This window comes from Aythya marila (genome assembly GCF_965140915.1).
Source record: "Aythya marila genome assembly, chromosome: 3".
Classification (NCBI taxonomy): domain Eukaryota; kingdom Metazoa; phylum Chordata; class Aves; order Anseriformes; family Anatidae; genus Aythya; species Aythya marila.
The window spans coordinates 96,589,783-96,601,937 of NC_139044.1; the positions used below are offsets into that span (position 1 = coordinate 96,589,783).

The 12,155-nt window shown below is 38.4% G+C and overlaps 1 protein-coding gene across 1 annotated transcript in view; it reads left to right on the forward strand.

Annotated features, from left to right (window-relative positions):
• Positions 1-12,155, forward strand: part of CSMD1 (CUB and Sushi multiple domains 1) — a 1,184,580-nt gene that overhangs the window by 886,084 nt on the left and 286,341 nt on the right. The window contains exons 13-16 of the mRNA XM_082756691.1: positions 220-402; positions 2,248-2,574; positions 3,726-3,920; positions 8,248-8,386. Of these exons, the coding sequence (XP_082612817.1) occupies positions 220-402; positions 2,248-2,574; positions 3,726-3,920; positions 8,248-8,386 (844 nt within the window). The remainder of the gene's footprint in view (positions 1-219; positions 403-2,247; positions 2,575-3,725; positions 3,921-8,247; positions 8,387-12,155) is intronic.

Sequence of the window (12,155 nt, forward strand, 5' to 3'; positions counted from 1 at the left end):
CAGCGATGCAGGTATGGAAGTTATTGATCTGTGAAAAGACATAGGATCCTAAGCCATCTTGTAGGTGGTTTTAAAGAACCTACCTCTCGTTCATTTTCAACTGTAAATACTAGTTTAAAGCATAATGTCAAATGTTTTGAAGGCACCTCTTTTACTGACATGTAAATTGTTGACAAATATATTTTCCTTACTATTGTGTTTGAATTTTTTGATATTCAGAAATTGAGAAAGGAGGTTGCGGAGACCCTGGAATTCCATCATATGGGAAAAGGACTGGCAGTAGTTTTCTGCATGGAGACACACTTACCTTTGAATGTCAAGCAGCTTTTGAACTGGTGGGAGAGAGAACGATTACATGTCAACAAAACAACCAGTGGTCTGGCAACAAACCCAGCTGTGTTTGTAAGAATTATTATTATTATTTCTTTGTTGTAATCATTTTCTGACCTCTTGCTTTTCTTAGCATTTTTTACTAGCCAGCAGGAAAACATTTCAAAGACCTTGAAGGCATTTAACTGTCATGTATTTTTCTTAGTTGGCTTCATAGTACCTCATTTATGGTTACCATCACATAGACAGTTTTAGAATGTTCATCCCCTCATTTTGTATTTATTTTTATCATTTAACATTTTTAATACAAATGAGTGCCATACAAAAGACTCTAATTGAACACTTAGCATGTAAGTTCTCAAAAGGACTGTGGCACATGCATTGATTCTCGCACTGCAAAGCAGTCTACAGATATAAGAAAAAAATGTTTTATGTTGCTTTGTTTTGTTTTCTTGATATCCTAACAAAACATGAATATGTGTTTAAGGAATATGAGGATATCCAATGTGGAAAAAGGGGGCTGAGATTATTAAACATGAATTTTGTTTGAAAAGATAAAATATGTTTGTAGGTAAGCTTGTAGATGGATTTAAATAGATAACATTTTTTTTTCCCCTTCTTCTATGGTAAAATAGAGTAAATCTTTTTAAGTACACAGGTGTACACTTAGGCACTTAGTTCTCCAGGTAGCGTTACCTTTTCTATAAGGAGTCTTACAATTCAGTACTAGATTTTCAAAACAGAGTGTGGTGTCTTGTTCTGCTTAGATGTATATGTATTTTGCAGCTGTATTGGTTACAGGACTTAGCAAGCTGAGTGAGCTTTCTGTGTGAATGGAAGCAGCCTCTATATGCCTGTATAATGCTGGAATGTGTGTAAGCACATAAAGCCTGGCCATGAGATGCCGTGGCTGCAATCCTTTTGAAAACAGAAGTTGTGTTTTGGCATACCACTATGCTGCGTTGGGTTGGTATATTAGTTGACAATAGTTTAGAATATTTTACTGCTCTGCTGTTTGATGTGCACATGCCCTATGAAAGGTAATGGAACCAGAATTTACAACATGTATTTATAACATTAAACTCAATTTTGATGCAATTCAAGAGCTGAGTAATAGTTATCCTTTGTGTTAATTACCGTGCAGTAAGCCTTCGTCTTTCTGAATGTACTGCTCTTTTTACTAGAGTAACAGCTTCAAGATCATGACTCCAAGATAGTTAGGAATTGTGTTGGTGAAAATTGACCCAAAAGAGTGAAAAAGGTGGAAAGCTAGGAATCATTTCTGTTTAATCACCCTATACTAACAAAGGGAAACAGGAAGTTAAGTTTGTGCTATATACTTTTAAAGAGTACTTGACTAAGGCACAGCATTTGTACTAATCTTTGCATCAGCATGAACTTGGTGTGCTACAGACACAGACTGGCCCTTCTGTTTAATTCTTTCGGATTTCTAAATACATTTTCGAACACATTTCTTTTCTGTTAACAGCAAATACAATAAAATAAAATAAAATAAAATAAAATAAAATAAAATAAAATAAAATAAAATAAAATAAAATAAAATAAAATAAAATAAAATAAAATAAAATAAAATAAAATAAAATAAATGGAGGTTGCATTTTCACTTTGGAACAAACTAACCTACCAATTCTTCCGAATTCTGACACACCAAGCAGTAGTTTTTCTTTCTTTGGCATTCTCTATGTATTTCTTTTAATATTTTGCAAGCTCTTGTGCAGGCACTTAATACCGTAGGGGGAATTAAAACCTGCAATGCTCTAACAATCTTATGTCCAGGCTGTATGTGTAGTAGTTTTCAAATCTAGTTTTCAAAAATACTCTATTCCACAAGAATAGAAAGACAAATGTTCGTAGTGTTTATGGAGTATTTTAAGAATATATTGTTGTTTTCTTTAGTCTCATGTTTCTTCAACTTCACCACACCGTCTGGAATTATTCTTTCACCAAATTATCCTGAGGAGTATGGGAACAATATGAACTGTGTTTGGCTGATTATCTCAGAGCCAGGAAGCAGAATCCATCTGATTTTCAATGACTTTGATGTGGAACCTCAATTTGACTATCTCACTGTGAAAGATGATGGGATTTCAGATTTACCACCTCTTGGCACTTTTTCTGGAAATGAGGTACCTTCTCAGTTGGCTAGCAGTGGGCACATAGTAAGACTTGAATTTCAGTCAGATCACTCTACAACTGGAAGAGGATTTAATATCACTTACACAAGTAAGAAACTCTGCTTTTATTTTATGTCTTGTCAAGCTGTCTTTCATCATAACAGTGAAAAGTAGAATGTATTTGTATTTATAATGCAGAAGTGAATTGCCCCAGAAAAGGGGAACATACAAAATTGTAATACTTGTATAACTGCAGTGCTTGCAGCTGTCTTTCTAATACTCCTTTTATTAGCTTATCTGAAATTTTATCATTTATTTATTTAATTGTGATAGCACTGAGAATTTCCCTTCGTTATTTGAGGCCCATTTTGGTTGAAACTGCTATAAATGCAAAGCGTGTAACTCTGTCTTGGCATTGGGCACCACTGAAAAGAGGTGGACATACGCTTCCCAGTATGTCTTGGGAATGGGGGGATGGACACGTGACAGAACTGGACACAGTACTCCGGGTGAGGCCTCACCAATGCTGAGTAGAAGGGAAGGAGGATCAACTCTCTTGTCCTGATACTCTGTGTAACACATCGAAGAATACTGTTAGCCTTCTTAGTGGCAAGGTTACTTTGCTGACTCATGTTCAGACATGATCAGTATCAGTGATACAACAGATAAACCACAATTTTAGATGCTTACAAATCTTACCACCTATAAATCTGTAAACACCTTTCTGTTCTAATCTATCTCCACCCTGCCCTGTAAAGATTTACAGACACAGGGCACGGGTTACAAGCACTCACCCCTTTTCCTGAAGTGTGGGTTCCCTTGCACACACCTCCTGAAAGACATATAGATCCTCTAGATTTTTGTACACCCATACTGTTCTCAACAAGTCACTGACCCATACACTGAGGAGAACACCCCCCACATGGAGATGTGTGAGAGGCAAACAGTTGGGAAATTTAAGCACAGTGTTTTTGTTTATCTAAACCACACACATCTAAAAAGATTCAGAATCTGAAGTATGTTGCATTGTTGTGAATATCATCAGATCCAATGCAGATTTTGTACTGGGGCATTTCCAGAACTTTCAATTATATTGTAATCTTGTTGCTTATCAAAGGTTATTCCCTCTCTCTCCCTCCTCCTCTTGTCCCCCCAAGGTAACAGAGTTTAGAAGGTTTGTATTATTACTGTTGTTGTTTTTGTTGTTGTTATTACTATTATTAGTTGTTCTTTTGTTTTGTTTTATTTTGTTTTAATAAGCATTTGGTCAGAATGAGTGCCATGATCCAGGTATCCCTATAAATGGGAAGCGTTTTGGAGACAGGTTCCTTCTGGGAAGTTCTGTTTCTTTCCATTGTGATGATGGCTTTGTGAAGACCCAAGGCTCTGAATCCATAACATGCATTATGCAGGATGGAAATGTAGTGTGGAGCTCTGCTGTCCCACGTTGTGAAGGTAAGGGCACAATCTTTAGTTTGCACCTACAGTTTGAATAATTAAGATATTTAATTTTAGCTTGCTTTTCACATTTCATACACAAATGAGACTGCTGTAGCTGAAGTTATTTATTTGTCTTATTTTAACACTTTTCTAGTCAAATGAGAGAGCAATAATAGAAACAAGATAGCTTGCTTTTATATTCTTGGAATAAATTAGCATTCTAAAAATCCGGTTGCTATTCTCTTCAAATTCTGACAGTCACCATCATTACCTGGTTGTGAGTTATAGCTGCTATAGCAGTTTTGGCTGTAGCATACTGAAGAACATAATTATCTATCACATAGAAATGTGAAGTGAGTTTCTATTTAAAATTCATTTTTAAAAATGTGCACGTTTAATTTTCTCACAGCAAAGGTATACCTGAAACTCTGTATGTAACATACTACTCTGCAGTACCTCTTTTCTTTAGAGTTACAGTGAAAATCAGAGCTATGTTTAATATTCATTATATTCCCAAAATATTTCATCCAAAAATTCTGAATTTATATGCTTGTTCTTGCCTACATAAGTAAACAGACTAACGTTATATTTCTCTGTAGAATGAAATACAGTGAGATAAAAGTGAGAAAATAGGCTGATTCCTTGATGCTTAACAGTGACAGTACTCCATACTATGGCAAGTACTCCATACTATGGCAAGACATGTTTAATAAACACCTTGTGTGTTTCTGTTAAAAGTAACGTTCAGAAAGCTGTATGTCTTCTTGTAAACAATAGTTATGCAGTCAGGCACTCAATGAAATGAGGGCTGCAGGGGATCTGTGTTCCAACACCTGGAGCACCTCTTACCCTTTCTTCTTCACTGACCTTGGTGTCTGGAGGGTTGTTTCTCACACATTTTTTCTCACTGTCTCTGGTACCTGCTGTGCAGCATTTTTTTACCCTTTCTTGCATTCGTTTTGTTTTTGTTATTTGGGCAATTTGGTAACTCAATTCTGATAAGACTGTATTTCTAAGAAAATATAGAGATAATGGAAAAAAATGTTAGTCTGGTAGGTGGGGTGCCTGCAAATATAGATGTATTAGAAAGATTTCTTCACCTGATTAAGCCATGTAATGAGTTACTCTGTGGAGCAAGGGTGTTTTTTGTTGTTGTTGTTGTTGTTGTTGTTGTTGTTTTTCTTAAAGCAAAATCATCCCACTCCAAGGCCCAGAGCAACGGGTGGTTCTTCATCAAACAATTTTTTCTCATTCTGAAACTTTATACATATAACTAATACAATATTCAATGTAATCTTCATGTAGTTTTCTTCTACAAACCCATAAAGGAGCCACTATGAGGGAAAAAATGCGAAAGAAAACAAAAACGCAAAAATGACTTTGTAAGAAAATACATAGGCACAGCTTAAACTCAGTTATCCTTCTTGTGAACCCTACTAGACATTAACCTAGTTATTAGTAACAAAAGGATTCGACTTTTTATTTAGTTATTTATTTATGGTTTTTGGGGGTAGTATATTTTTGTCTATTTCTTCATTTTGATGCAGAAGGAAGTATGGTTCTTTAAAGTTGCGTTCAAGATTTGTTCTGTTTTGATGTGGATTTGCTTTTTAATTGATAATTAAAGGAGTTTCTGTTTATAGTATGGAGCAAGCATCCTTACTAGTTTGTTTAGAAGTAATAAAGTTTACTTCTGGTTGTCTGAGATTTCTGAGCAACTGTTGTTTTTTCTCGTTGCTCTGCTTTGTGTCTCTTCATACTTAACAATCTCTTTAACAAGCAATACATGAAATATGTGAAGTAGGTGATGTGTTAAAATCAGGTGAAGGTCAGCAGTCTTCTGGTTGTTCTTTTTTCTAATGCAACCAAATTTAATTAAAAATAAAAGGCATAGAATACAATTCATTCTTCATCAGATGATCTACACATATAAAATAAAAGCCATTTTCCCGGGTGATCGTTTTGCCCCAGAGACAATGAACTGTGTATGTTTCATTTTTATGTGTTTCTTTTTTCCCCCACTTTTTTAAATCTGGAAAAACTTCTCAGAGATAAGTGCAAGTCATGAATGAAATTAAAATAATATGTCTGAGTTCAATTTTCATAAAAAAGCATTGAATCAAAACTGGAAGTATTCATTTACTACTCACAAATTCATTTTACTATTAATTTCCATATGGCATAATAGGTTTGCCTGTCACTACTTAGAGAAACAGAAGACAAGTGAAAAGATTCCGGGCACAGCAATATGGAACTTGCTGATAATGATATCACTGACTACTTGAGTGTAATACAAATGATACTAAGACAAATTTACCTGACCTTGAAAGCCTTCCTCTTTTAGACTGCTCCATAGCCTGTGTTAAACTATAAGATCCCAATGCTCTGTGCTATAACAGCTTAATTTTTTAATGGACTCATGTTTCTCAAAATGTCTTTGGTATTTTCTGATGTTGTTTAATCCTGTGCCAAAGTCCTCTGATCCTGCTCTGAAAAATATTCCCTGCCTAGCCTTCTTACTTTCATAGCCCTGTTACAATACTTCTCCTTTTATGGAGGAGGATTAGGTTAAACAAACTTGGTGTGCAAGAATGGGCCTGATGGGATGCACTGAAGAGTGCTGAGGAAGCCAGCTAGTAGCATAAAAAGGCCACTCTCAAGTGTACTGGAAAGGTCCTACGACTAGGGGAGGTTTGAGAGGACTGGAAAAAGGAAATTTCAGTCCCATCTTCAAGGAAGGAAAGAAGGAGGATCTGAGGAACTACAGGTCTCACCTTGATCATTGCAAAAGGTGATGCAACAATATTGCTGGAAACCATTTTCAAATACTGAAGGACAAGATTAGGAGGAGTCAGTATGGATTTATGAAGAGGAAATCATACCTGACCAACCTGGCATCCTTGTGCAATGAGATGGCTGGCCTGATGGATGAGGGGAGAGTAATGGATATTTGAAATCTCGGTTTAGTAAGGTGTTTAGCACTCTATCACACAAGGTTCTTGTAGGCAAACTGTTAAAATATGGTGACAAGTGAACAACAAGGTGGATTGAAGACTGGCTGAGCTGTTGAGCTGAGGAGGTTGTGATCAGTGAGTGGCACAAAGTGCAGCTGGAGACCAGCCCCTAGTGGTGTACCCCAGGGATCAATATCAGGTCCAACATTGTTTAAAATCTTTAGTAATGATCACTACCGATCACCAGGACGGAGTGCAACTTGAGTGCAAGTTGCAGGTGACAGGAAATTGGGAGTCGTGGCTGATAAATGATATGGTTGTCCTGATGTTTAGAGAGACCTTAATGGGCTGTGGAATTGGGCCAAGATGGAGTTCAATGAGAGGAAATGCCAAGTCCTTCCTTCAGCGCAGGTGATCCTCTGCCTACAGAGCTGCATACAGAAGCTTAGGATCCCAAGTAGAAACAAGATATACACACAGCAGTGAGTCAGGTGAAGGGTCACAAAGATGATTGAGAGCTTGGAGAATCCACCATACAAGAAAAGGCTGAGACAACTTGGGTTGCCTAGACTAAAAAAAGAATGCTGAAGGCTCCGGAGAAAATTTGTTGAAGTATATAAATACCTGATTCCATGATGCAAAGAAAATTGTCCAGTAGCAGGACAAAGGACGCAAACTGAAATACAATAAATTACTTTTAAACATAAGAAAAACCTTTTACTGTGAGAGTGATCAAACACTGGAACAGATTGCCTAGAGAGCCTGTGGATTTTCTGCCTTTGGAGAGAGGGCATGGCCCTAACAACATGGTTCTGTGCCATCTACTGTGATTGACCCTGCTTTGAGCAGGAGTAGATGATTTCCAGATATCCCTTCCAACTTCATCTGTTCTGTGATTCAATGGAATATTTACACCAATAATAATACACTCAATAAGGTATTAGATGGCACAGTATAATGAAAATAATTCACTATAAATGACTTGGATCAATTTGTATGATATTTCCACATAAATGTGGAATCATACCAGAACTAAAATATGTCAGTATATTATTTTTAATGAAATATGTGCTTTTCAACAAAAGGAAGGCTGGCAGATTCAAGTGTCATGCTCTGTGTATTAAGATATGTGTAGTGATAAACCATGATAATTCAGGACTTAAGAGACTGAGGAAAAGAAGGTGCTCGTAAGTGCTCAGGAAAAGAGCATAACACAACAGAATGTATAAAAATAGTAGCATTATATATTAAACTTCTTTTTCTTTTTTTTTTATTATTTGATTTTTGTATATCTTTTTTTTTTTTTTTGAATATTTACAATATTGAATTAGAAATAGCATTTGTGATACAAGTATACATGTGTTTTGTTTTTTGTTTTTTTCTTCCAGCACCATGTGGTGGACATTTGACAGCATCTAGTGGTGTTATATTGCCACCAGGGTGGCCAGGATATTATAAGGATTCACTTAATTGCGAGTGGGTGATTGAAGCAAGACCAGGACATTCCATTAAGATCACTTTCGACAGGTGAGAATCATAATAGCAAATATCAAGTAACTTATGAGCACAAATTATCTTTTCTAACAATGAAGAAAAATATTTGACATTATTTTATTAAAATACAAGAAATTCAGTGTATATTAGAATGCTATATGCTAACACAGTTTCATTCTAAAGTATAATCCAACTGAGATGGTCAGCCTGATTAATTTTTAAAGATGTTATCCCAGTGTGGACCTAAATTAGACCTTCTGGAACAAATGGGGATTATGTCCCTGTGTAGCGTGCAGGTTCTTCTGGAATAATAATTATTTTTGAAGGGGAATTATTTTCAGTCCAGTCTTACATGGAGTCAGGAGGTAGTGAGACTACATTTAAGCAGCAGGAATGTGAACTGCAGCATGTTTAATCTTTTTGTAAGTATTGTGACCTCAATTAGATCTTTTTACTAACCATACAAGAATCTTTCAAAATTGTGACTGTAGTTTTCAAAGAAAGAAAAATTCTTTAAAATTAAATTAAAATATTGAAAATCTTCACCTTTGGACATCTTTGTAAAATAAGTATTTTAAAAAAATAAATAAAAATCTCCATTTGCTTAGTTACTTGATACTAATATCACACTAGATGCTCAATTTGGCACAAAGATGCGCAGGATAGTATTAAAGACAGTGCCTGGAGCTAAGCTGCAGTGTCTTCTTGTACAGGCCTTCCTGTTTTTCTGTCACTCAAGCAGAGGCAATAATCTATGTCTAGTTTTGATCTTTGCAGCGAGAGCCAACAGTGATGAGTAAAATGATTCAGTGACAGATTTACAAGCCTTCTGTGTCTAAGAGCAGAGACAAAAATGTATGAAAATGAATGAAAAGAGCAGAAGAATGTAAAAGTGATTGTTACTGTGTCAAACCTAAGATACATCTTACTTAGTATTGTGTTCCTTATGGGGACAAAAAATGCAGAATTGTGGACAAGAGCATTGTCGCGTTAAGAGGTGTAGCTGATTAACCGTTATGGGCCCGGTCGATTTCAGGGTACTGAACTAGTCGGATTCACCAATAACGCGTTAACCGTCTGGGGTCTGGTTGGATATTCACCAATAACGTGTTAACCGTCTGGGTTCTGGTTGGATTCTATCACGGTCACGGATTCACCAATAACATATAACCAACCTTTCCCTAGTTGCACTTAATGAGAGCTATAACAATGCAATCAAGTGTGATTTATTACAGCAACAGGTACACAGGTTCTTTGGATTGCCGGCAATAGTGACTGTCTGCAAAAGCAAGCTAGCATGCATGAAATACACAGGTGTTACAGGTGTTACAGGTGCACAGCCTAGAAATAAATGTGTTAAAAGGATCAAAGACTCTAGAGAGATTTATAACCAAGTGTTCAAATCTCACCCAAAGGCGTCCCAATGGGGGGGGGGGAAGAGAGGCTCAGCCCATCGACTGGTCCCAGGAGTCAGGGGGTCCTTGGATGGATGTTGTATTCCCTTGGGATGGTATCTCCCCTGATGGTGGTATCTTCCCTAACATCCCCTCTCTCTTAGGCCAGTTTATATTATTTTCTATCTTTTAAGTGGAGCTTGAGTGACTCTAGTCAAGCATTTCTTAGTTATAATTCATGAAAAGTTCTCCTATCTCCATTTAAAGTAATAGGCTCCAAGAAATTCAGAGCGCATGCTCGGTAAGGGGTGGTCGCACCTTGGAGGCGGGTAGCTTTTGGGATGGAGGTGTGCTTTGGTATTATAATGATATTATAATGAGCAAAAAGTACACTAGGGTACAGCATTTGTCAAAACATGACAGGTCCTTGGCTCAGGGTGGCAAAAAGTGCAGCTTATCAGTCTCGGTGTGCACAAGAACAATAGAGTCCCCACCTGGTTACAGAGCCTAGCCGTGGTGTCTCCACTCCACTCTATGCTCCATACTGTTCCTTAGGGCTAGCACACCAAGTTTCCCCAGCGCGAAAGCATCTAAGGTTGGGAGCCTAGGGAACGCTCAGATAATGCAGCTATGGCCTACCCTGAAAGCCTCTTCAATGCTGTACATTTTCTTTAAGTTTTATTTTCCTAGTTACCTCAGGCAATTACACCACAAGCATGAGGGCCGAATCCTGAGAATTCTGTAACAGATAAATGTGTGTTATTGCTGTGGTTCCGCTTGAGTGGGCAGCCGAGCTCCACCACAGCCGCTCTCTCACTCCCCTCCTCAAAGAGGAACGGGGAGAAAATAAGATGAAAAGGGCTCAAAGTTTGAGACAAGGACAAGAAGATCATGCAGTAATTATTGTAACAGGCAAAACAGACTCAGCATAGGGAGACAGTATGATTTATTGCTTATTACTAACAAGCTAGAGAAGTGAGAAACAAAGGAAAGAAACCAAAAGCACCTCCCCCCCCACCCACCCTCTTCTACCTCCTCCCCCCGAGTGGCGCAGGGGAACAGGGAAATGGGGGTTATGGTCAGTCTACAGCACTTCTTCTCTGCCGCTCCTTCTCGGTCACTCTCGTCCCCTGTGCTGTGGGGTCCCACCCACGGGATACAGTCCTTGATGAACTGATCCGGCGTGGGCTTCCCACAGGCAGCAGCTCTTCCAGAACTGCTCCAGATATGGGTCCGTACCACGGGGTCCATCCTTCAGGAGAAAACTGCTCCAACCTGGGTCCGCCATGGGCAGCATCTCCTGCCAGGTCACCTGCTCCTGCGTGGTCTCCTCTCCACGGGCTACAGGTCCAGCCCGGAATCTGCTCCGGCAGAGGTCTTCCACAGGCGGCAGCCTCCATCGGTGCAGGACCACCTGCTCCACTGTGGTCTCCTCCACGGGCTGCAGCATGGAGCCCTACTCCACCATGGTACTCCATGTGCTGCAGGGGGACATCCTGCTTCACCATGGTCCTCACCACAGGCCGCAGGGAACTTCTGCTCTGGCGCCTGGAGCACCTCTCCCCCTCCTTCTTCATTGACCTTGGCGCCTGCAAGGCTGTTCCTCACTCCTCTCACTCTCCCAGCTGCTGTGTGGCACAGCGTTTTTTTTTTTCCCTGTCTTAAATATGCACAGAGGTGCAAAACAACATCACTTATTGGCTCAGCTCTGGTCAGCAGTGGGGCCCTTACCAAACATGGGGCAGCTTCTAGATCCTTCTCACAGAAACCACCCCTATGGGTCCCTGCTACCAAAACCTTGCCACGTAAACCCACTACAGTTGTATTTCCCCAAAGTGCTTTCCCAGTTTGCAATTCAAGGCATTCTTGAACTGAAAGCTTTTTATTTTTTTTAATGTGTTTAGTGTGTTTCTGCATTTCTCACTTTGATTGATTTGTTTGGTGTCCTCATCCTTCCATGTAAAGTTAACATTCATTTGAATTGAAGAATTAACATTCTTCAGTTTGGGAAAAATACAGGACACTGTTACAGCCTGACATGCCATTAGTGGGGACAGTGGAATATACAGGCAAGGTGAACAGTGTTGTTAAAAGCTGTTCATAAAAGTTGTTTGCTTTCATTGTATTCAGCAGGAAGTTACAGAATTTAAGTCACTGTTTTTTTGTTTGTTTGTTTTCTTATTAAAATCTCAATATATAAATTATAGGATTGTATTTACTTGCCATCTTTGCCCTTTTTCTTTAAAATTAGTTATCAGAAACCTGAGATTCCAGGAAGTCTTCACGAATTCAGTGGAAGCAAACAGTTGTAAAATGGAGCGTTTTAATGTTATTAAAGGAAATGGGCTGCCTGTAGCTGTAGACCTTAACAGTTCGACCATTATATTTCTGAGGAAAGTAATGGGAAA